General features: G+C 40.0%; 1 protein-coding gene and 1 long non-coding RNA gene across 3 annotated transcripts in view; one reads left to right on the top strand and one right to left on the bottom strand.

The window, feature by feature from the left end:
• Positions 1–800: 800 nt before the first annotated feature.
• On the bottom strand, positions 801–9,366 carry PSMD7 (proteasome 26S subunit, non-ATPase 7). The gene is made up of 7 exons (XM_047711831.1): positions 9,179–9,366; positions 7,033–7,124; positions 6,114–6,206; positions 5,310–5,407; positions 4,673–4,753; positions 2,818–2,909; positions 801–1,762 (listed from the first exon to the last, which is right to left on the bottom strand). The coding sequence occupies exons 1-7, from the start codon at positions 9,250–9,252 to the stop codon at positions 1,318–1,320; spliced, it is 975 nt and encodes a 324-aa protein (XP_047567787.1). The 5' UTR covers positions 9,253–9,366; the 3' UTR covers positions 801–1,317.
• Positions 9,367–9,409: 43 nt separating this feature from the next.
• The window catches only part of LOC125090010 (uncharacterized), a 60,425-nt gene continuing 45,028 nt past the window's right edge, over positions 9,410–24,806 (top strand). The window contains exons 1-3 of one of the 2 annotated variants that reach the window (XR_007124133.1): positions 9,410–9,461; positions 18,727–18,845; positions 21,488–21,534. This is a non-coding gene — a long non-coding RNA (uncharacterized LOC125090010). Of the gene's footprint in view, positions 9,462–18,726; positions 18,846–21,487; positions 21,535–24,806 lie in introns of those variants that run through there. The other variant, XR_007124132.1, reaches the window with a different exon arrangement.

Here is a 24,806-nt window from a genome sequence, read left to right as displayed (position 1 = left end):
TTCTCAGGCCTTGACTGTTATTTCAAATATTTTATTCGATTAGATGCAGCAACCCTGATCTTGACTGCTGAAACAGATTAAGTAAAAGTTGGTTTTCCAGTTTTTCCTTGACCATCCCATTTTAGATCAGAATCTTCATGAACCATGAAGTCAGCCCTTAATGTTGGCATGCCTCTAGTAAGTAGAATAAAAGCTTATTTACACATCATACTGTTAGCTTCCCCCTTTCCACTCACTAGCTCTTTGGAATAAAAATTGATGGTTCCGGTAAACTTTGAGATATTAGAACACTGTACAGTGGTTACTGAGAGTCAACTGAATTAGTTTTAGTGCCATTTTTATATCCTTAAATTTTTTAACAGTGATAATCCATATGGTACATGAAAGAACTATCTGCTCAAGAGAGGAAATTAGTATCTAAGGGACTCCCAGAAGTCAAATGATTAAGTACTTATTTGTTCTGAGATCTGAAATTTTGGGGCAACTTTGTTCCATCCACTGAAACATCCCCACTAACGTCGGGGTCCGACGTACCAAGGCCTACTGCAGTAACTGTGTCCCTTATGAAAAACTGCTCCAAGGGATTTCACAGATGACCTGAGGCACAAACTAGGACCCAGGTCTTATGGGATCGGTTGAGAGCTCTTCTCACCATCAGGTTGTTTTTAAAGGAATGAGACTCTCCTTCATGAAAGATTCCAAGTCTAAATTCTTTAAGGCAGCTTCAATTAAAAACGAAGTCTTGGCTGCTTCTGAAAACGACTATCACTCTCAGAATCAAAAACGACTAGAACACAGACTTACAAACCAAGTCATTTAATTGTATCTTCAAAGGTAAACAATATATGGAGCTGGCTCCCACGCCCTGAGCTTGCCAGAGCTCCGGATACAGAGTTCAGAGGGGTCAGAACTCAGGGTGTTCTAAGGCTTACGGAATTCATGCACTCCACTTTGCAATTCTGGAAACTGCCAAAAACCAACCCCAAGAGTCTTCTGAGATGGGGAAAATTCAACTTCCAGTTTTACAGGTAAAAGAGTGAAGAGTACCAATAATGTTCTGTTTACCTCTCTTCACTTTTCTCCCGAGATCTGAAGTCTGAGCTATCATATCCCCCACGCACAACAGCCTAAGCCACGGTTTGGCTGTGACATCAGTGCCTCTGTGCACTCACTTTCCCGCCACAGCGAGCGTGACCCAGGCAAGAGAGCTCTCAGCAGTATAGCTTTTTAAAAAGCACTTAAAGTAAAAAGAACCCTCTAGTGGCACACTGAGTTAGTTTATAAGATTTTAATTTACAAATTAAAAAGCTACATGTTTTATTTTTTCTCCTTTTTCTCTTCTTTCTTTCCATCACTCTTTTCCTTATCTTTTTCTTTTTCTTTGTCATCTTTTCTATCCTTTTTGCTCTCTTCTTTTTCTTGCCCTTCTTTCTTCTCTGCATCCCGGTTGGCAATCTTGTTGTTGATGAGGTTGTGCAGGGCGACCACAGAACGGATCAGTGAGGCCAAATATACCACTACCATCTGGTCGTTGGTCTTCAGGTAAAAGGCCTTGACAAACTCCTGGAGGCTGACATCTGGCAGCAGGTTGAACACGTCCTGTAGCTGGTAGATGATCTGGTGGTTGATAGGCAGCTTGCCTGTGGCCACTTTCTCTAGATAGCTCCTGATATCCAGAAGCTTGGAGTTCAGTCCCTTCAAACCATGGACCTGGTTTGTGATCCGCTGGGAAAGAGTGCCCACTGTAGTGTCTTTGATGTCTCTGTAATAACCCACAAGAAGAAGGGCAGGAGAAAGCATCAGTATACTATATTATCACACAGGTTCCCACAATCTAGGCAAACACCCTGCTTGGTGGGGAAGGGCAAGTTTTCAAAAGAAAAATGTTACTTCATCATTTTGTAAACTGCCTTAGTTTTGATTTGGAGGCATGTATTTTTCTTATCACAGGACGTTTTTTCAAAAAAAAAAAAAAAAAAAAACTAAAATGAAACCATTTTTCACTTAAAGGGTGGCATTTTTTTTTTTAAGATTTTTTAAAATGTATTTATTTATTTATTAAAAATTTTTTTTTTTTTAATATTTTATTTATTTATTTGACAGAGATCACAAGCAGGCAGAGAGAGAGGAGGAAGCAGGCTCCCCGCCGAGCAGAGAGCCCGATGTAGGGCTCGATCCCAGGACCCTGAGATCATGACCTGAGCCGAAGGCAGCGGCTTAACCCACTGAGCCACCCAGGCGCCCCGATTTAATGTATTTATTTGACAGACAGATCACAAGTAGGCAGAGAGGCAGGCAGAGAGAGACAGGAGGAGGCAGGCTCCCTGCTGAGCAGAGAGCCCAATGCGGGACTCGATCCCAGGACCCTGAGATCATGACCTGAGCCAAAGGCAGAGGCTCTAACCACTGAGCCACCCAGGCACCCCAAAGGGTGGCATTTTTTCACTTGCATCTATATGATGTTGTGAGAAGCTTCCATCAGGACTAACTTTTTGAATTGAGAAAAACTACGACCCTTTCGAATTAAGTCAATTATAGTATTTTAAAATAAAAACCCATCCTAACATAGCTGTCCACAGACAACTGGCTACCTTCACTGAAAACAATACACATGGGAAGAATAAACGCCTGCCTTTCCTTCCCACACGTGTTCCTGTCACAGTCAACACTGCCCTTTGCCGATAAGGTGTGTTATCCACGGTCATAAACTGTGACTCAAGACACTCTAGAAATGATCCAGGCCTGGAACCCAGATCTCCCCACTCCTAATAGAGCCTCTTGGGCCGCTTATGATTCTGATGCCATCCTGCAGCTCACCGTAACAAATGCTCAACTCCAACTTCCTCGGCTTCCTCGGCTCCAATTTCACTGGTCACGTGCTCAAATGTTTTCGAGGTTGGAGTTCCATCCTGGGAGAGGAGGCTTAACTATAGTTATTTACTTACAAACACCCTGGCACATGTTCTTTTCACACCTTGATTCCTCTGCTTTCAGTCAGATCACCTTGCGGGTGCATCACCGGGCTTCCCAAGGGCTGGCAGAAATGGGTGAGGTTTGCTTTGAAAACTCAGCCTTCTAGATTGACACTGCAATGGCGCTGCTCTGTGTTTCTGAGGAAAGCCCACTGTGGGAATGGACACTTGAGGAAGTCTCAATTAGGCCGATTTTTAAAGCATACAGTTCTTTCTAGAATAGGCAGTATACAGAATATGTGTACCGGAGGCAAGCTCATGTCAGATAATCTAACTTTTAACCACTTACTGTCCCTCAGATCAAATGATGCCCGAGCACCAAAACAATGCGGTCAGAATAACCGGCTTTCTGTGGCCGGAATTAGTCAAAAGGTCCGTTCAGGGATATGGTTCCCTGTTATCACCTAGTGACTTCTGATGGGATTCAGGAACAACTTTCCTCAGATCTCATGCCAGAAGAGGCTGGATGTATGTAACGACTGTGAAGTGTCTGCAAGGCAGCAGCGAGGCCTTGGGAAAGTCACTAAGTGGTATAAATGTTAGCAGTAATTATTTTATCCGGGACAGTGTGAATCCTGCAAATGCCATTTTCGTCTTGATTATGTCTGCCAGAATGGTCAGGACTACATGGAATGGCTTTTCAGGTACTCATTTTTCCTTGGCTTCATTTAATGTTGTGGCCTTCACGTGCCTTTTGTCCCCTACTTAAAAATCTTCATTTGTATGTGTGCATGCATGGGTATGTGTGCATGCATGGGTATGTGTGTATGTAAGAGCCTCTGATTCCTTTTTGAAAAAGACAGGGTAAAATTAACTTTAAAAACTGTACCAGACCAAGGATGAAAGCCTTATTGCAACAAGGAATTATATTTCTATGTAAGATCTCTGGTGGCAAGACAAGGAGAGAAACAGGAGGACAGAGCTCGGTGCAAGGAACATCTGCAGGGAGTTACCCTAAAATCTTTTTCCTGATTTAAAAACTGAATATAAGGATAAAGTCTACATATCTAAATCCAAAGGCAGAGTTTATCCTCAGACTTTTGACTCTGAAAATTCAAGAGGAAGCTCAAGTGCAAAATTTTATGCTCACGACAAAACACATATATTTTCACATCAAATGCTACTCTAGAATCTGAGTTTAGTTTTCCTAGAAATAGAGGAAAGCTATATTCTGAAACCTCTTTGTGTCTACACCCAAAGCACGCAGCAGGTATTAGATCCTGTGGAGCTGAGTATTTATATGTCAGATCACACAGATGGGTCTTGCGATCTGGCTCCAGGCAGCTCTGACTCACTCTATCTGAAAACCTTTGGCTCATCTGTAGGGAATGAAAATCTTCAAGAAGAAAGGAATGCTGGCGCAGAGGACCTGAACAGTGGAAACCGTATTAGGTTAAGACTAAGCTCACCAGGCTCTGCGTTTCCTTTGCTGTGAACATCTCTGGGCAATCACAGGATGAGTCTGGGCCTCAATTTCATGTGTAAAAGGGGATTTTAGATTTCCACGGTCCTCTTGATTTCTAAAATTTGGTGACTCAAAAACTCAAGGGGGAAAGAAACAGTATCAAACTGTTGACAAAAATCAACAACCTACTCTTTTGTTAGAAATGAAAGATTTGTTGACTTAAAAACAACACAAAATCCAAATCGTCCAAAAAGCAGCAAATCTAATCTCTTTGGCTCCTAGGAAGAGGACTTACATCATGAACTTCTTCCACTGAAATATACGCTTCTGTGGGCAGTCCCAGGTCCTTTGGCTTCACGTCAATGATGACCAGTACCTGGCAGAAAAACACACCTTAGCAAACCACCTCACACCAAGCACATAAGGAATAATCACAGTAATTCTTCTGATGATGATTACCGAAGCTACTTCATTCATTCAATCAGACAAGAGTTGGAATTTGCAGCAAAAATGAGTCTACATTTCACATGATCCCACCATTTGCCCCGCTCTTATCACCCTCATCCACTAACAAGCTTCGAGGTAGTACAGCGTGGTTATCAAGCATGAGGAAGCCAGAATCAAGAGAGCCAACGGTTTGATCATGGCCCCCACAAGCAGGAGACCTTACTAACAATTCTGAATCTCAGTTTTCTTATTGTAAGGAGAACAACCCCATATAGTGACTGAGAGGATTAAGCACATAGCACATATTTACTGTTACTTACTAAATATCCTGGGTTACTGTATACTATACAAAACACTACCAATTAACACAGGCAGTTCAGAGAAAAAGCATGAAATGATTTGCTACCTGAATCCTTCCTAGGATTCTTATAAAAGTTAGCTGGCAAGAATATCATTCAAGCGTTTTAAAGATAGAGCACACTTACTGAGTTAGGGCAGTATCTTTTCATGAGTTCGTTAATGGCGATGTCATTCTTGTGTAGTTTAGGGCCTGTGTGGTACCACCCAACTATTCTTTCTCTGGCTGGGAAGGAAAACATTAGTGGGTTTGAACTGTTACATGAAGCTCTATAGAATTCCCTCAAAAAGGATGGTAAGAACGCTAGTCCTTATGTTCTCTACTTTTTCAAAATTCCGTATATCTATTTTAAATCTTGACAGACCTGTGAAATCTAAAACTGAAAACCAGAATTCTCGGAAAATAAGCAGTGAGGGAAATTCAGAGATATCTGTATCTCAGACTAGCTGAGACCAGTCATACATGACACTAGAAAACAATTCCAAGTCAACACATAAACAAATGCAAGTCTATGTCACAGAGACTAGAACTGTAAACATTGTGGGTATAAACATTTCCAAACATACATGGTTGCTATAATGAAATCAAATGAAAATGATACATGTGACAGAGAGCTATTTTTACCCTGATGGTACTTGGGCTCTAGGGGCAGGTAGATTTTGTTTGATAATTCTTCACTTTTCTGCTACAGAGGGCTGGCTAGATGCCAAACCAAGGTCTAGCTGGCCTTAAACGGCTACTCTATCTTCTCATTCCTCTACTATGACTACGCTTACCTAAGTATAGCTAAGAGAAAGAGCCCTCAACATTGAAGAAAATGGAATATTAATAAATGAAAAGACATCAGGGGCATGCACCTGGGTGCACGCACACACCTAAAAACACATATAAATCAATGCCACAACGCCTTCTTAAAAACATCAAGACATACCATTGACCTTCTTAAACATTCCATACATGTTTTCCAAATAATCATGGTCTAAAAACCAGACGGAATCATCTTTGTCATCTTCATCAAAAGGGACTAAAAAAAAAAAATAAGATAAAGATTTAGTTTAGGGTGATGGATAGAACTAGCCTAGGGGACCCTTAGGCCACATTGGATCCACTTAAGTGGTTTGTACAGCATGGTATTAAAATTATTTTTGAGTAGCTCTCCTTAAAAACTGGGAGATTTCATGTAAAATCCAGACTTCCAGCTTCTCTTGAAATTGGAAGACCTGGTAACAACTGGCTAGAGCGAGGGAGAGCTTTCCCCCTTTAAAATGGACACCTGCTCATCAGTTCACTGAAAGTCCCATTACTTGCTAATACTTTCCTTTGAGAAATAACATAACTGCTTGGTCCTTTCAAATACTGAAGTTCATGACATCTAGTCTAGAGTTCATTGTAGAGCAATTATTTTGTTCTTTGTTGTTACTTTAGTCATAAAATACACGGATACATTCTTGTAAAGGTTCATGACACTGAGTAAAAGGTAATGGTCTCCGTAACCATGGCTAACAGTCTAGTGCAGGGATTTACAAACATCAGAGCTGCCTATTTTTATAAAGTTTTGCTAGCATACAGTTACCCCTTTGTTAACATACTGTCTATAGTTGCTTTCCTGCTACAAAATCTGAGGGACTGAGAGGTTGTAATGGAGACCATATGGCTTGCAAATTTAAAATATTTACTACTTAGTTTAGTGAGTAAACTTTAGCCTTCCTCCTATATCTGAGCAATTCTGACAGAGAATTTCTAGGTTGTAGTAAAAACAGAAATCATTTTTTTTTTTTTTTTTTTTTTTTTAATTTTGAAGATACTTGACATTTTAACCCAGGCTCAGAACGTTAACATTTGGCTTATACCTGCAAAACTGTTGGAAACGTCGAGTACTTTCTTTTGCCATGACCCTAAAAGCACACCAACAACGCGCTTCTGGTTTCCAACCTTGCCTATTCTGAAGGAAAAAGCAGAAGGTCAGTCTGACAGGCATATAGAGATGTTGACCCAAAAATTAGGTACTCAGTGGGAAATATCAATGGTACTGATACAATTTGGCTTACCTGGGAACTAATCCCACTAAACAAACAGAATAGTGTCAGGTTAGTCCTTAATATTAAATTTTAATAAATATAATGGGAAATTCACCAACTTTGTACACTGGCAGTCTTTACACTGTTGACTGCAAGAAATACACGCTCAGAAAAATTTCAAACTTTCTAGAACCTGAAAAAAGAGAAAATGAAAACTCCCCACGTCTGAAGAGTTTTAAAATGTTACTTGGTTGGTGTTTGAAAAATACATTTCATTTAAGTTATACTGCCACCTTTAACTTTTCCTTCTGCAGTTTTCTCCTTTAAACTTTCCCCAACTTTCTTTTCCTTAAATATTTTCAGAGATAAAGATGCTGAAGTAGAACCACTTTTATGGGGTGGCTTGCCAGTTATTCTCTGGAATATCTATTCAACATGGACAAGCCCCACTAGAAGTTCTAATTCTCTGTACCATCTAGGGGCTCAGAAAATGGGTTCTGATGCTGAGATATGCGTGTGCCACCTGTGGTCTCCGTGAATGGCTTAATCAGGCAGAAGTCAGAAGTGAGCAGGTAAAACTGACAGGATGGCTGAATGAGTAACAAAGAGTTTACTTCAGAAATTTCTATCTACTTGTCAAACCTCCTCAGTGACTTCTGTCTTTGAGAGCTACAAGTGTTTCACTTATACGATCTCATTTCACTGACCGTAATGTATTCTCCTTTGACCAGTAGCAAATGTGTCTCGCAATACAATTCCACATTCAAAGGAAAGACAGAGGCCACTGTGAAACGAACTATAGTTCCTTAACAGTCACTGTTTTCACTGTACTATTCTTCTAAACATACAGTCTGGCAAATATATAAATGCTTACTAAATTTGGGATTTGACTAAAATGAAGGTTTCTGTATCCATGGTAGTTCTGATTTGAGGGGAAGTCTTAGGCACGGAATTGTCACACATCAAAGGAAAGTTCCACACTCATGTGCTTTTCTTTTGGTCTACAAAAATACTCTTTAAAAAAAAAAACAACAAAAACCATTATCTCTTATGACACAGCAGTTAGCAGTGTCTGTCTGCACTATGTCCTCCAAATAGAACTGAAATGGTGCTTGTCCCCTTAGCCCCTCCAGTATCCAAGGGAGAAAGACAGTGACTACTGTACAGTGGGAATGCATGCAAAAGCTGTGGAAATGGGGACCCTAAACCTCATGGAGTCATGACTGTTTTATTAGCTATGGTTGAATGAGTAGTTGTAGGAGGCAAGCTGCAAGACAACAGGCACTTCGGAACTGACTTTATAGCAGATGCTCCCAAGTGGGCCTTTACACTTGCCAATTCAAGTAATTACCATGTAAAAGTTATGAACACGTGTAACAGGTCCAGCGGGACGAACAGCTCCAAAACAAGGGAAGGGCAGGCGGAAGAAACATCTATGGGATGTTTCAGCTTATTCATTAATGCCCAAAGCTATTCAGGTTCTCATTTTTAAAAGAAAAGCTTGACACCTAATCTACATTTTAGGTTACCATCAAAACAGATTCCTGCCTAGGAACTACAGCTTTTCAAGGGAGCCCTCTCAGAGACCAGAATTTTGGTGACAGCTTTCACAGGCACAGAGACGCAAATCTGTTAGGCTTTCCCACGAGGCACCGAGTCTTTCTGGTGAAAAGGGGAGGACGAGGTGACAGGTGGGCACGAGGCCTGGGGGATCAGGACCAAATGAAGCTTCCCCCACAATCCTCTGGCAGCGTACAGACTTGGGTAAAAGGAACGTGCAGTCCGGGCCGCAGAGTGACGGCTGGGGACGGGGGACGAGGCTGGTGATTTAGGCTTCGTGATCCGAGGCTGGTCCGGGCCCCTCCGCGAGTCTGTGCCACCCCCCGCCCTTCAGCGCCCCGGCGGCCGCCGCGCCGTCCCAGCGTGCCAGTGACTCAGCAGCGGCGAACCCAATAGGCCGCCCCGCGCACCCACTCACCGGTTGAAATGATCCACCACACTGAGCAGCACCAGGGGGTGAACTACCACCTTCTGCACCGCCAGCTCCGGCATCGCGACACACCCCGCCCGCCAGACTCGGCTCCTTGCGACCCGCAAACACCAGCCCCAGCAGCGACACTCGCGGATCCTCCAGGCCCGGCTCCTCCTCTTCCGGCTCGGCCGCCGCCGCGGTCCCCCTTTTCCGCTCCCAGAGTGCCGCGCGCGCCACCCCGGATTTTCGCGCCTGCTGCCATCTTGAGGAGGGGAAAGGCCGGAGCAAGGTGGGGCCGGCTTGGGTGACTCATTACGAGTTTCCCCGGTCTTCGAAGCTAAAGGGACAGTGGCGACTGATAAAGGTTGACCTCCTGGTGTTGGGCCTGCACCGTCACCTGCAGCGGCTTTTCGTTTTAGTTCTTTCCCAGTTCACATCCTCCTCCCCCACCCCGTTCGAAGACTAGAAAAAATATTAGAAGGAAGTAATAACTCATATCTCCACCACCCAGAAAATGTTCACCTTTGTTTCAGGCCAGAATCCTCCAGAATTTCTTAACTTTTAAGTCTTTAGCATTAGGGCATGCCGTTAAAGTAGATTTGGTAATTTATTTCATTCTTATTGTCGGGGAATTAACCCTTAATATTTATTATGGACTCATGACAGATAATCACCTTGTATTTATATTTTTCTACCTGTTTATATTACTTACCATTTAATTAGGGCCAGAAGAATTCAGTTTGTGCCTGGAGTCAGGTCATTCAGGTTGATTTTCAAATGAAAGCTTAGGTAAGGGTTGAAGTAAGGGTAAAAGCTAATTCCAAATATGCTTTGTTATTTAGCTAGGAAAGAGGAAAAGGAAGACTAAAGGGGGTAATGCGGGAGGCAAAAATTTAAGCGTATCTGCGGAAGGAGACAAATTATTTAATTCCATACAAGTTTGTATTTCTAATTTTAAGTTGCTGGTTGTGTAAACAGAAACAATACTTAAGCAACTTGAATTGTTTGCTTATTGTTTGCCCTTTTTTTCCCCTTAAGATTTTATTTATTTATTTGAGAGAGGGGGAGAGAGAGAGCAGGGCGTTGGACAGAGGGAGAAGTAGGCTCCCTGCAGGGCAGGAGCCCGGTTTGGGGGCTCATCCCAGGATCTCGGGATCTTGACCTGAGCCGAGGCAGGCGCTTAACTGACTGAGCCAACCAGATGCACCTGTTTGCCCTGTCTGAATGACTTTTTACCTTCCCCATAGTACTGGAGGTCGGGTCTGACCTCTCTCAAAAATAACCAAGAAACTTTTGCTCTGAATTTTGGTCTCCTTCCAGGGTAATCAGGGAGCTTTTGATAATTCTTTTCTGGGTTCTACCCATCAATTTATTATATGTACTCTTCCTACTTTTGGGGACATTGCTTTGGATTTTCCTCATTCGTTTTAGTATTTTTGATTTGGCTAATAATGATTGCTACTAATTAAGATAACAGAACTTTAAGGTAAAGAAAATTTAGGTCAGCCCCTATTATGTGATTGTTAAAGCATGCTTACTGCTGTTTAGTGCCTGATTCAAAGTAGATATTCTTAAACTTTTTTTTTTTTTAAGATTTTATTTATTTGAGAGAGAGAGAGACAGGAGAGAGAGTGCACAAGCAGGGGGAAAGGCAGACAAAGGGAGAAGCAGGCTCCTCGCAGAGCAAGGAGCACGAAATGGGAAGATCAGGACCCCAAGCCTAAGGGAAGCCAGACACTTAACTGGATTGAGCCACCCTGTCCTTCCCAAAGTAGATATTCTTGTTTCATCTCTTATATCAAGCTGTTCAACACAGAGTAGACATGTATCTGTTACAGAAAGAGCTCCGAAGAATTCTCTTTCCCCAATTTTGTTGTTAAAAATGTAATAGGTATCAGAAGATCAAAGATTGATTTTGATTTTTCTCCTGTCAAGTAAGTCTAAAGAAAGCTTTATTTTTTTTCTCCAAAATACGTAAAGAGTTTAATGAAAATGGCTTAAAATCGTAAGGAAGTTTTTTTTTTTTTTTTTTTTAAGATTTTATTTATTTATTCATGAGAGAGAGAGAGAAAGAGGCAGAGGGAGAAACAAACTCCCCACTTGAGCCAGGGAGCCGTTTATGGGACTTGATCCCAGGACTCTGGGATCACGACCTGATCCAAAGGCAGTTGCTTAACCATCTGAGCCACTCAGGCATCCTGCAAGTTATTTTCTGACTTGCCCCTCCTTTTTTAAAAATGGAATGAAATTTTTTATTTTTTAATAAATGAGGTTTTCATTTTTTAAAGAAATCATACTTCATATTGTAGCCACTACTGGGGGCTGAATTCATTCAGAGGAATGCAGAAGGAGGTATAAGAAATCCACTTTTGTTCATTGAATTCTGTACTTTAAGAGGACCTGATGACACCTTCAGGATAATACATTTTCCTCTCTTTGATCATCTTTGTTTTTCTTTATTTTTTTTAATGTTAAGTTCTTCTTTTTCCAGATTTATAATGATGTAATTAACATATGACATTGTGTGTTTAATGTGTACAACATGATGATTTGATACACATATATATTACAAAATGATTACCACAGTAAGGTTAGTTAATACCTGTATCCCCTCACATAATTACCTTTTGTGTGTGTGTCTGTGTGTGTGTTATGGGGGTTGTTGAGAACATTTCAGATTTGCTCTCTTAGCAACTCTCAAAGTATATATGAGGCAGTATTGTTAACTATAGTCACCATCGTGTACATTATATCCCCAGCTTATAACTGGAAATTTGCTCCTTTTCACCCATTTCTCCCACCCTTTCAACCTCTGGCAACCATTATTCTACTCTTTGTAAGTTCAACTTTTTAAGATTCTCCATACAAGTGAGATCATACAGTATTTGTTTTTCTCATGTATTTCACTTAGAAAAATGCCCTTATGTTCCATTCCAACTATTGCAAGTGGCAGGATTTTCTTCTTTCTGATGGCTGAATAATATTTCGTTATATATGTATAACTTTTTTCCATTCCTTTCCCCCCCGTTCATCCATTTTCTTTATCAATTGATCCATTAATGGACACTGATGTTTTTTCTATGTCTTGCCATTGTGAGTAATGCCACAATGAACATAGGAGTATGGACGTCTCAAATAGTGATTTCATTTCCTCTCTATCTATACCCAGAAGTGGGTTGCTAAATCATGTAGTTTTTTGAGGCATCTTCATACATTTTTTCATAGTGGCTGTACCAATTTACATTCTCATCAACAGTGCACAGGGGTTGGTTTCCTTTTCTCCTTGTCCTTGCCAGCACTTGCTATCTCTTGTCTTTTTGACAGTAGCCATGTTATTATGGTGTGAGATGATACCTCATTGTGGTTTGATTTGTATTTCCTTGATGACTAATGTTTTCATGTACCTGTTGGCCATTTGTATGGATGGAAAATGTCTATCCAGGTCCTCTGCCCATTTAAAAAAAACTATTATTGTTTTACTGTTTGCTAATGAGTTGAATGAATTCTTCACATATTTTTTTTTAAAGATTTTATTTATTTATTTGTCATAGAGAGAGAAGCGAGAGTGAGCACAGGCAGACAGAGTGGCAGGCAGAGGCAGAGGGAGAAGCAGGCTCCCTGCCAAGCAAGGAGCCCGATGTGGGACTCGATCCCAGGACGCTGGGATCATGACCTGAGCCGAAGGCAGCTGCTTAACCAACTGAGCCACCCAGGGGTCCCTATTTTGGATGTTAACTTCTTATTAGGTACATGGTTTGCAAATATTTTTTCCCCATTCCATAAGTTGCTTATTTTGTTGTACAGAGGGTTTTTAGTTTGATGTAGTCACACTCATTTATTTTTGCTTTTGCTGCTTAATCCTTTTGGTGTCCTGTCCACCATATTGTTAAGATCAGTGTCAAGCATCTGTTTCCCCTATGTTTTCTTCTAGGAGCTTTACATTTTCAGGTCTTAAATGAAAGTCTTAAACCCATTTTAAGTTAATTTTTGTGAATGATGTAAGATAGGGGTCCAATTTCATTCTTTTGCATGGGACTATTTGTTTTTCTCAGCACTATTTTTTTTTTTTTTAAAGATTTTATTTATTTATCTGACAGAGAGAGATCACAAGCAGGCAGAGAGAGGAGGAAGCATGCTCCCTGCTGAGCAGAGAGCCCGATGTGGGGCTCGATCCCAGGATCCTGAGATCATGACCTGAGATCATGACCTGAGCCGAAGGCAGCGGCTTAACCCACTGAGCCACCCAGGCGCCCCTTCTCAGCACTATTTAATGAAGAGACTATCCTTTCCCCTTTGAGTATTCTTAGTTCCCCTGTCAAATATTGACCACTGAGCTCTCATTTTTTTCTTTTGGTCTATGTGTCTGTTTTTATGCTTACCATACTATTTTGGTTGCTATAGCTTTGTAATAAAGTTTGAAATCAGAAGGTGTGATGCCTCTAGCTTTGTTTTTGCTCAAGATTGCTTTGGCTATTTGGGGGTCTTTTGTGGTTCCATACAAATTCTAAGATTGTTTTTTCTATTTCTGTAAAAAATGTCATTGGAATTTTGGTAGGGGGTGCATTGAATCTATAGATGGCTTGGAGATTATGGACATTTTAACATTATTAATTCTTCTGATTCATTTTTTAAAAAGATTTATATTTATTTACTTGAGAGAGAGTGAGATCATGAGCAGGGGGAGGGGCAGAGGGAGAAGCAGATACCCTGCTGAGCAGGGAGCTCCATTTGGGAGTTGATCCCAGGACCCTGAGGTCATGACCTGAGTGGAAGACAGATGCTCAACTGACTAAGCCACCCAGGCACCCCTATTTGTATCTTTTTTTTTTTTTTTTTTAGATTTTATTTATTTGACAGAGAGAGAACACAAGCAGGGGGAGTGGGAGAGGGAGCCCAAGCAGGGAGCCCAATGTGGGGTTTGGTCTCAGGACCCTGGGATCATGACCTGAGCTAAAGGCAGAGGCTTAACTGACTGAGCCACTGAGGTGCCCCTATTTGTGTCATTTTTGATCTTTCATCAGTGTCATAATTTTCAATGTACAAATCTTTTGCCCTTGGTTAAATTTATTCCTAAGTATGTTATAGATTTTGATGCTATTGTAAATGGGATTGTTTTCTTTGTTTCTTTTCTAGATATTTTGTTGTTAGTTTTTAGAATCCCAACTGATTTTTTTTAATAAGCATGTTTTTATAAATTTATTTTTTAAAGTAGCTTCCATACCCAACATGGGCCTTGAACTCACATCCCTGAGATCAGGAGTCTCATGCTGTACTAACTGAGCCAGCCAGGAGCCACAGGATCCCAAATGATTTCGTATGTTGATTTTGTATCTTGCATCTTTACTGAATTTGTTTATTCTAATAATTACTTGGGTGACCTTTAGAATTTTCCATGTATAAGATCATGTGCAAACAGATATAGTTTTATTTCTTCCTTTCTGATTTTGATGCAATTTCTTTCTTTCTTTCTTTTTTTTTTCTTTCTTAATTACTCTGGCTAAGACTTCCCAGTATTGTGTTGAATAGGAGTGGTGAGAGTGGCCCCTCTTGTCGTGTTCCTGATCTTAGCGGAAAAGCCTTCAACCTTTCACCATTGAGTATGATGTTAGCTATGGGCTTATTATGCATGGCATTTATTATGTTGATGTACGTTCCTTCCAAACTCAGTTTGTTGAGAGGTTTTGTTTGTTTGTTTGTTTGTTTTAAAGGTTTTCTTTATTTGACAGAGACAGAGAGACAGACACAGAGAGAGCACAAGCAGGGGGCGCTGCAGAGGGAGAGGGAGAAGCAGGCTCTCCGCTGAGCAGGGAGCCCAATGCAGGGCTTAGTCCCAGGACCCTGAGATTATGACTTCAGCCAAAGATAGGTGCTTAACACCTTAGCCACCCAGACACCCCTGTTGAGAGTTTTAATCATGAAACAATGTTGAATTTTGTCAAATACTTTTTCTGTATTTGAGATGATCATATGGTTTTAATCTATTAATGCAGTGTATCTTATTTATTTTTCTCCGTGTGTGTTGAACCATTCTTGCATCTTGTGTATGAATCTCACTTGATTGTGGTGTCTGATACTTTTAACATGCTGTTGACTTTAGTTTGCTAGCATTTTTGTTGAGAATTTTTGCATCTATATCTATCAGTGATATTGGCCTGTAGTTTTCTTGTGTTATCTTACCTGGCTTTGGTATTAGGGTAATGCTGGTCTTATAAAATGAGTTAGAAGTGTTCCCTCTTTAATTTTTGGATGAATGTGAGAAAGATTGGCATTAATTCTTCTTTAAATGTTTGGTAAATTCAGTGATGGTTTCCATGAAATCCTCTGGTCTTGAATTTTTCTTTGTTGGGAAGTTTTTGATTATTGCTTCAGTCTTCTTGTTATTAGTCCGTTCAGATTTTCTGTTTCTTCATGATTCACTCTTCTTTTTACAATTTTCTTTTTTAAAGTAAGCTCTACACCCAGTGTGGGGCTTGAACTTACAACCCTAAGACCAAGAATCACATGCTCTACTGACTGCATAGCCAACCATTCCCTGATTCAGTCTTGGTATGTTTGTGGGAATTTACCCATTTCTTCTAGATCATCCAATTTGTTGGTAATTGTTTGTAGTAGCCTCTTATGATGCTTTGTATTTTTGTGGTGTCAGTTGTAATCTCTCCTCTTTCATTTCTGATTTTATTTGATTATATCTCTGTTTTTTTCCTAGTCCAGCTAATGTCTTGTCAATGTAGTTTATCATTTAAAAAAATAGCTCTTAGTTTCATTGATCTTTTCTGGTCTCTATTTCTGTTCTGATCTTTGTTATATCTTCTGCTAATTTTGGGCTTGGCTTTTTTCCTTCTAATTCCTTGAGGTGGTTAAAGTTAGGTTGTTTATTTGAGATCTTTCTTTCTTTCCTTTTTTTTTTTTTTTTTTTTTAAGAGAGGGAGTGGGGAGGGGCAGCAGAATAAGGAGAGAGAGAATCTTAAGCAGGCTCCATGCTCAGTATGGAGCCCAGTGCTGGGCTGGATTTCATAACCCTGACGTCATAACTGGAGTGGAAATCAACAAAGGCGCTTAACCAACTGAGTCATCCAGGTGCCCCTGAGAACTTTCCTTTTTCTTAATGTAGGTATTTATCCTATAAATTTCCCTCTTAGAACTGCTTTTGCTATATCCCATAAATATTGGTATATTGTGTTTCAACTTTCATTTGTTTCAAGATATATTTTGATCTCTTTTTTGATGTTTTTCCTTCAAACCATTGGTTGTTCAGGAGGATGTTGTTTAATTTCAAATGTTTGTGAATTTTCCAGTTTTCCTCCTTTTACTGAATTCTAGTTTTATATTACTGTGTTTGGAAGAGAATCTTGGTATGCTTTCAGTGTTTTTACATTTGCTAAGGCTTGTTTTGTGACCTAACATATGATCCATGTTCCATGTGCCCTTGAGAAGAATGTGCATTCTGCTGCTTTTGGTTGGAATGTTGTGTATGTATCTCTAAGGTTCATTTCATCTAGATTATAGCTTAAATTTGGTAGGGGACTGGAGTTGGGATGGTCTGGGGGCCTGAGGCCACAGGAGCTGGTCTGGCTCTGGGGCTGGCCAGGAGCCTGGGTTTTTGGGAGTCCACTTGGAGCCTGAATTCATGGGGTCTTTCTGGGATTCTGGGGTCATAGAAGCTACCTGGGCCCACAGGAGCCAGCTGAAGGTAGGGTGGGTTGGAAGCCTTGGTTTGTGGGATTTGGCCTGTAGGTGCAGGCCTGGTGCTGGGGTTCATGGTGAAGTTGGGTGCTCACTCTTCTCTTCTTCCCCTACAGAAAGGATGTCTCTTTTCCTTTAAGCTGCCCAGGCTTGGGGGAAATGTGACAGGAGTAATGTAAAACTGTCTTTCCCATTCTCTTCAATGCATCTTTTCTTGTTTCTATGTTTACCTTGAATTTTTACCTCTTATGAAGGTATTTTTGCGTGTGGATAGTTCAAATTGATGTTTCTGGAAGGTAATAAGTGCTAGAAATTTCTTTACTGCCATCTTGTTCATATCTTTCAGTTTTTGGGGATAACTCCTATAGACCCTAGTCTTTTGAAAGAGTTTATTTTTGTTAATTCCACAACATGGAACACTGGTCCTATAAGCATGGTGGCAATACTTTGAACTTTACAGTTTCTATTTATCATTTTATTATGTTTGGAAGAAAAACAAAAGTATACATAGCAGACTGACTGACCACCTTCAGCCTTAGCTACATTCATTGCTGGTATTCAGACATCTTTGGAAATGTCTGGCAAAACTGGGTAGGCTCTCTTGTATTCTACTTGCATATAACACTGAGAAACCTGCAGTGGGACTGTTGTAAGGGGATAGTCAGATAGACCCATTTGACCATCAAATGCTAAGCCTTAGTCTTCAGAGGAAGAGCACTGATTCTTGAGAATGAATATATCTGCCACTCGGCTTTGACTAATATTTCAGCCTGTCTTAGACTCACAGCTGAGGCCCGAAAGCCATGTTGGGTAAGTTTTATGAGAAAATTGCAGGAGTTGTTTCACAAAAGCTCTGTGAAACATTTGTGCACATGTACTAGTACTGCTCATAGTATTTCTCCAACAGAGTAACCCTAAAACATGGAGAGACCCCTTCTTCCCCACTTTGTGGTTTTGGCTCCTTTAGGCACTGGTATCTGAGCAAAGGTGTTTGCAGGAGACTGGAGTCTGTAGAAGATGGTGATATCTAGCAGTGTCAGCAGGCCTGGGAGCCATGGAGATATACAACAGATGGGTCAGAGCAGGAAGAGATAAAACCAAGAATACTACAGGCTCATTGTGTGCATACACTACATCCTCGGGACCTTGAGAAATACTTGTGGTGGGGCAAACATAGTGAAGTCCTGGGTTCCTGCAGTAAGTAGAATGCAATAGCTAATGAGCAGTGATTATGTGTGTATATAAGATAGTATTACATATTCAACAAATACTGCCTAAAAAATAGCTCTCTGCTTGCTATAAATTAGATAACATAGCTCAAGGCCTCTGTTGATCATTTGAAGAAAAAAAATGCAGTATTTTCCTAAGAGGAGGCCTTTAGATTTTCCTGTCATTTCATAATAAAAGTACGAAAATAATTTAAAAATTCTAGTACTTTATTAATCAGAGTCAACGACCTACTAGAAAACAGGAAATGAAAAAGTAAGACTTTTAGAAATAATATATACAAAGGCAGAAAGCATTGTAGGGGTACGTGTATGTATCTATGTGCATTGGACTGTGATTATGTTATAATGAACTTGTCTGTCTGTTCTAATGGAGGCTATTGTGTATGTGCAATGGAGGTAGTCGTTGGAAAATTATTAATGTCCTTTCTGTCTTTTGCCTTTTCCATACAAAACATTTGCTCTAGGTTTTAGGAGCCTTCCATCTGCAGGGAGGGTGTGGCTCAAGGAGAAGTAATAGAGAAAGATGCAATATTTAGCTTCTGACACACACAATTGGGTTATTCAATAAGTTAATAGCTCTGCAAGCCAGAGCATTGTCTTGAGAGATAATTTTCTAAATCTTTTTACTCTTTTTGTTTCCAGCCTAGGTTGGAGATCTCAGTTCATGGAACTATAAGGTCCTCTGGTAGTTTAAGAAAATGCTCTGCTTACCATTAAGGCATAGCAAGAATCAGGAAGAATGAAGATACAATGTAAAGAAGGTAAAAGAAAATCCCACTCCTTTTCCTGTCAATGGGAGTGGAGGAAGAACACGAGCAAGATGAACAGATGTGTTTCAGTTTTCCCTTCTTTGGGCTTTGTCTTATTGTCTTAGAGAGTGGGCAGTGTGTTGGATTACATGAGTGTGAGTATGAGAGGGCAAGGAAGATTTCCTATCTTGTGCCTTTTTGGGACTCAGGGAGATCTTAGATTGCCCTGCATCTAGCTAGGTGCAGCCGCATTGATATGATAGTGCAGTGAAGTGGTGGAATGAAGGTTTTCAGGTTTGGCTGCCTGTTCCACTCTTGGTTCTGGTGTGGGCGTGAACCTAGGCTTCTCTCTGCCTGTGGTGTCTTTCCCTCTATTACCTGCTTAGAGAACCCCTATATCATCATTTGGGTCTCAATGCAGGAATCTTTGCGAGGTCTTTGGCCCTAAGGACAGTTAGACTGAAGTATTTGGCATGTGGTCTGTTCTTGGACTTTTTGTATCATTTAGTCTCTGTGTATTTTCAGGCTCCCACAGTTAAATGAGAATTCCTAGAGGACAGAGATTTTGTACTTTCTCTCTTTGGATCCCAAGGTAGACTAGTGCCAGAATGAACATTCGTTGAGTAAATAAAATTCTCAAAGCCAGCCTTTTAGAATCTTCTTATAATTTTGAATCTTTCCAGGAATGCTGGTAACTTAACATTGGAATTGTTGGGAGGTCTATGCAAACTGTGCTGACCTTTCAGTTGATTCTGAATGTTTTTAAAGTTTCTATATTTTTGAGTAAACCTATATGTATCAATATAGGCTGGTTTGCAAAAGAGGCCCTCAAGTTGTGTATTGGCTTCTGCTTACAATTTAACCTTTTCAAGGGTGGGTTTTGAACATATTGAACAGTGATGTGAGGTTTTTAGTAAGTATAGGAAATACCAAATAGTAGTTTAAATACCCACTGGATAGTTAAGTGTTAATATGAAATATTACTAGATAATGCTTCAGAAAAAAAACTTGGAAAGAAATGCACCAAATTGTTAACAGTGGTTATCCCCAGGTAGTAATGACAGTTAGTAGTACATTGCATCTCCTTCCTTCCTCCCTCCCTTTCTTCCTTCCATTCTTTCATTCTTTCTAACATTTTATTTATTTGAGAGAGAAAGAGAGAGAGAGAGATTTAGAGAATGAGTGGGAGGAGGGCAGAGGGAGAATCAGACTCCCTACAGAGCAGGGAGCCCGATGCAGGACTCCATCCCAAGACCCTGGGATCATGGCCTGAGCTGAAGGCAGCCGCTTAACTGACTGAGCCACCTAGACATCCTTGCATTTTCTTATTGTTCTGTTTTTCAGTTTTTCCATGGTCATATATTATTGTTATTTTTGTGGAAATATGTTGTCATATCAGCAGGGCAGAAGAGTACAGCAGGTTAATAGCACAGCCTTTATAATCAGGCAGTCCTGTCTACTTTAACATCCTCTGTTTCCTCATCTGTAAAAGTGGATGATAATATACCTACTGATGTACCCATATTAGCCAGACAATTCTTTGATTCCCTTTTCTTTACTTTTTGTGTGTCTTCTGTAGATTTTGACTTTGTGGTTACTATGAGACTTATATAAAACATCTTACAGGTACAATATTCTACTTTAAGCTGATTAGTACAACTTCATTTGCCTTTCACTCCCCCCCCCAACATTTTATGTTTTTGATGTTACACTTTACATTTTTTTATATTGTGTATCCATTAACAAGTTACTGTAGCTATAGTTATTTTTAATACTTCTGTCCTTTAATCTTTATAATGGAGTTAAATGATTAATACACTATCATATTATACTATTAGAGTATTCTGAATTTGACTGTGTACTCATCTTCACAGGTGTCTTTTTTCTCATATTTTCATGTTACTATTGGAGTCTTTTCATTTCAGCTTCAAGGTTTCCTCTCGGTATTTCCAGTAAGGCAGGTCTATGTTGTTACACTCCCTCAGCTTTTGTTTATTTGGGAAAGTCTTTACCTGTCTTTCATTTCTGAAGGACATTTTTACTGTGTACCATATTCTTGGTCAGCAGCTTTTCTCTTTCGGAACTTTGAATGTATCATCCTGCTCTTTCCTAGCTTGCAAAGTTTCTACTGAGAGAGCAACTAATAGCCTTATGGGGTTTTCCTTTATATATATGAAGAATTTTCTTGTTTTTTGCTGCCTTAAAATTCACTCTTTTTCTTTTAGACAGTTTATTATAATGTGTTTTAGAGATGATCTCTTTAGGTTGAATTAGTTTAGGGACCTATGATCTTCATGAACTTGGAACTAGATTTGGGAAGTTCTCAGCTATTACTTCTTTAAATAATATTTTTGCCCCTTTCTCTCTTTCTTTTCCTTCTAGGACTGCCATAATGCTTAGGTTGTTTCTTTTAATGGTATCTTGTAAATCCGTAGGCTTTCTTCATTCGTTTTCATCCTTTTTTCTTTTTGCTCCTTTGGATAATTACAAGTGATCTCTCTTCAAGTTCACTGATTCTTTCTTATGTTTGGTTGTGTCTGCTGTTGAAAGCTCTATTTCAAATTCTTCATTCATTGCATTCTTCAGCTCCAAAATTTGTTTTTTTTTTAATATTTTCTATTTTTTTTTAAAGATTTTGTTTATTTATTTGTCAGAGACAGAGAGAGAGTGCACAAGCAATGGGAGCAACTGGCAGAGGGAGAAGCAGGCTCCCTGCTGAGCAAGAACCACAGTGTGGGACTTGATCCCAGGTCCCTGGGATCATAACCTGAGACAAAGGCAGATGAAGCAGGTGCTTAACTGACTGAGCCACCCAGGTATCCCAGTGTTTTTTTTTGTTTGTTTGTTTTGTTTTTTTTTTAAATTTTTTGTCGAAATATCTTATTTTGTTCTTATATTGTTTTCCTGATTTTTAATTATTTTTGTGTATTCTCTTATATCTCCCTGAGCATCTTTAGAATGATTATTCTGAATTTTTGTTAGGCACTTCCATTTTGGGGTGGTCAGAAGCTAGAAGTTTATTGTTTCATTTGGTAATGTCATGTTTCCCTGATTCTCTATGATCCCTATAGCCTTACATAGGTGTCCGCATACTTGAAGAGGCAGCTACCTCTTCTCGACTTTATGGACTGACTTCAGTAAGGAAAGACCTCCACTTGTAGGTGAGGGCCCTGCATCTAATGGTAGTGAGGGATGGCTCTGCAGCCAAGGGTATGTGGTGTCCCATTGGCTTGAGCAGCTGAGGAGTTCCACATCAACTGCATGATCCTTGGTGAAGGCCGTGGGATGTCAGGAGTGGTTGTAGGGTTGTTGAGGTCCTCAGTGTTGCCTCTAGTTCTGGTGGGTAAGACTAGGACAGCAGCAGTGGTGGCCAGAGTTGGTAGTACCCACACAGCTGTGGGGATCAGCTACAGGTACCTGTGTGTGGCAGGGGCCTGCTGCAGACATACATTCAGTGGGGAGGGCTGGTGCCAGCAGCAGGGGTTGTGCTAACTACATGCATTTAAGCAGCTGTGGGGGCTCTTGCTGTCAGTGTGTATTTGTGTGACTGTGGGGGCTACCCATATGCATGTGCAATAACCAGATCTATTGATCTGTCTTTCTTTCTTTCAGGTAAACTCTGTGTCCATCATGGATCTCAAGCTCATGACCCTGTGATCGTTTTTTAGTTTTTTATTTATCAGACCATTCTTTTTTTTTTTTTTTTTAAGATTTTATTTATTCATTTTACAGACAGAGATCACAAGTAGGCAGAGAGAGAGAGGAGGAAGCAGGCTCCCTGCTGAGCAGAGAGCCCGACGCGGGGCTCGATCCTAGGACCCTGGGACCATGACCCGAGCCGAAGGCAGCGGCTTTAACCCACTGAGCCACCCAGGCGCCCCTATCAGACCATTCTTGGTTGCTGTTTTAACCAGCTGACTGTCAAAGGGAAGTTTATTATCACACGTACCAGGCAGGTCCAGGGGCCCTCTTTTTTTCAGGGGCCCAAATGATATTTTCATTTTTCTATATTTTATCATCTTTCAGTGTTTTGGCTCCATTTTCAGACCAGTTTCCTACAAGTAACAAGGAAGAATGTTGATGGCTACAGTCAGTCACAGGTTCAAATCTTTAAAGGAAGGGAGACCTTGAACTCTAAACCTTTATTTATGGAATTTGATTAGACTTTCTAGGACTAGGGGGTTTCCCTGAACTAACTAACCACTGTGCTCAGAGGAATAGAGTTCTCTAAATGTCCAGTTTGGGATCATTTTGGGCATGAGCTGCTGTGATGGATCAGCTCACCAGGACCACATGGAATGGAGAAGGAAAAGGGGATATTGTAATCAGAAGTGGGTAATGAATACTGGGCAGATAAAAACAGCAAGTCTGTCCTGTGACATAAATTGCTTAGCACAGTTTGTAGAACATAGGAAGAGCTCAGAGATGTTAGATATCATTATCATTGGAGTGTAGAGTCCTCATCATTGTTATATTTTATAACAGATTATAAGAATTTTTAATTTTTATTAGCTGATGTTTATGTTCTAAGTAATCCAGTGGAAAAAGAGCTAGAATTCATGTTTCATTGTTGCTGAATATTTCTTTATCCTTATATTTTCCCTGAGGTATTTTTAGTTTATGAAAATGTGTTTTTTTAAATACCTACTTCTAAATGTATTGTTGATCATATTGATTTTTCAAATGGCTAATTGTTGTATAATGACTTGATTAGTTTAAGGAGTTTTTTCCCTTGTTTTGTTTTACATAAGTGATGGCCCTGTGTGTTGGCCCTGGATGGCTGTTATTCCTCTTATTGTTGTCATGGTTCACTTAACTGCAAATTAAAAAGAACTAAAAAAATCACAGCAATTTCTAGTTTATATCCAGGAAATAGAACTCTCCACAGGACCCCATGCATGGTACAAATATGTTAGAAAACTATTTTCCATTGTGCTCTGAAAGCCTGTAAGCAGGCCACAATGGTGCACAGTTCACCAATCTTGGATGAAGCCCAGAGACACTGCAGTGCATAGACTGTAGGAAATCTCCCATCTGAAGAGTTAATTTTCTTTCAGGATCAGTGTTAGGGGCTGCTGTGATTACAACAAGACACATTAAGATTGGTACAGGAACACTTATAATAGTTGACTATAAAAGAAAACCCAGGAGGCCACATTCAGCCCTGGGAGATCCTTTGGTTTGAGCCTCAAAGACCTTTATTTTGAATTTACCTCTTCCTTGGATTACACATGCTGTCAGCTTTAATAAAAAGAATTCATTACATTAACATAAATAAGAAAACAACTAGTTGCATTTCTTTAATGTTTTAAAATGCTGGGAAGGCCACTTTTGTCTTTTATTTCCATTCTGATTCTTTTCAGAGCACTCTTATGGCTGTGTAAAATTAAATATTTCTTTTCTTCTTGGTTTTATCTAAATTTTAGATGAAGATTTATGAATTTAGTAGCAAAACAATTACTAGGTTTGAAGACAGATGAAGCTTTTTTTTTTTTAAAGAGGGAGATATTTTTGCTTACCCCCTCTTATCTCTGCCTGCCTCTCTGCCTACTTGTGATCTCTCTCTCTGTCAAATAAATAAATAAAATCTAAAAAAAAAAAAAAAAAAAAGAAGTGGCGCCTGGGTGGCTCAGTGGGTTAAGCCTCTGCCTTCAGTTCAGGTCATGATCTCAGGGTCCTGGGATTGAGCCCCATGTTGGGCTCTCTGCTCAGCGGGGAGCCTGCTTCCCCCTCTGTCTCTGCCTGCCTCTCTAGCTACTTGTGATCTTTCTCTCTCTGTCAAATAAATAAATAAATAAATAAACTCTGTAAAGAGAGAGATATTTTTTCTTATTTTCTTCAAGATAGTAAATCAAAGAGGAATTTTTTTTATTTTAAATTTGAAAATCTAGGGCAACAATATTAAATAACTGCTGTCGAAGAACAAAATCAACCATAATTCTAATCTCAAATATAGCCACTAGTTTTAGTTTT

Source organism: Lutra lutra, chromosome 17, assembly GCF_902655055.1.
Source record: "Lutra lutra chromosome 17, mLutLut1.2, whole genome shotgun sequence".
In the NCBI taxonomy this organism is placed as follows: Eukaryota; Metazoa; Chordata; class Mammalia; order Carnivora; family Mustelidae; genus Lutra; species Lutra lutra.
The sequence above is the reverse complement of the archived record's forward strand: the minus strand, read 5'-3'. Positions and strand labels throughout refer to the sequence as shown.

What these genes read in the sequence shown, in the direction of transcription:
- PSMD7 (XM_047711831.1), bottom strand. Translation starts at nt 9,252, where the DNA reads ATGCCGGAGCTGGCGGTGCAGAAGGTGGTAGTTCACCCCCTGGTGCTG. An exon ending in CAGTGGAAGAAGTTCATGAT is followed by an intron (nt 2,910 to 4,672) that starts GTAAGTCCTCTT and finishes CTCCTCTCCCAG; the next exon opens with GATGGAACTCCAACCTCGAA. An exon ending in GGAGTTGAGCATTTGTTACG is followed by an intron (nt 1,763 to 2,817) that starts GTGAGCTGCAGG and finishes GGGTTATTACAG; the next exon opens with AGACATCAAAGACACTACAG.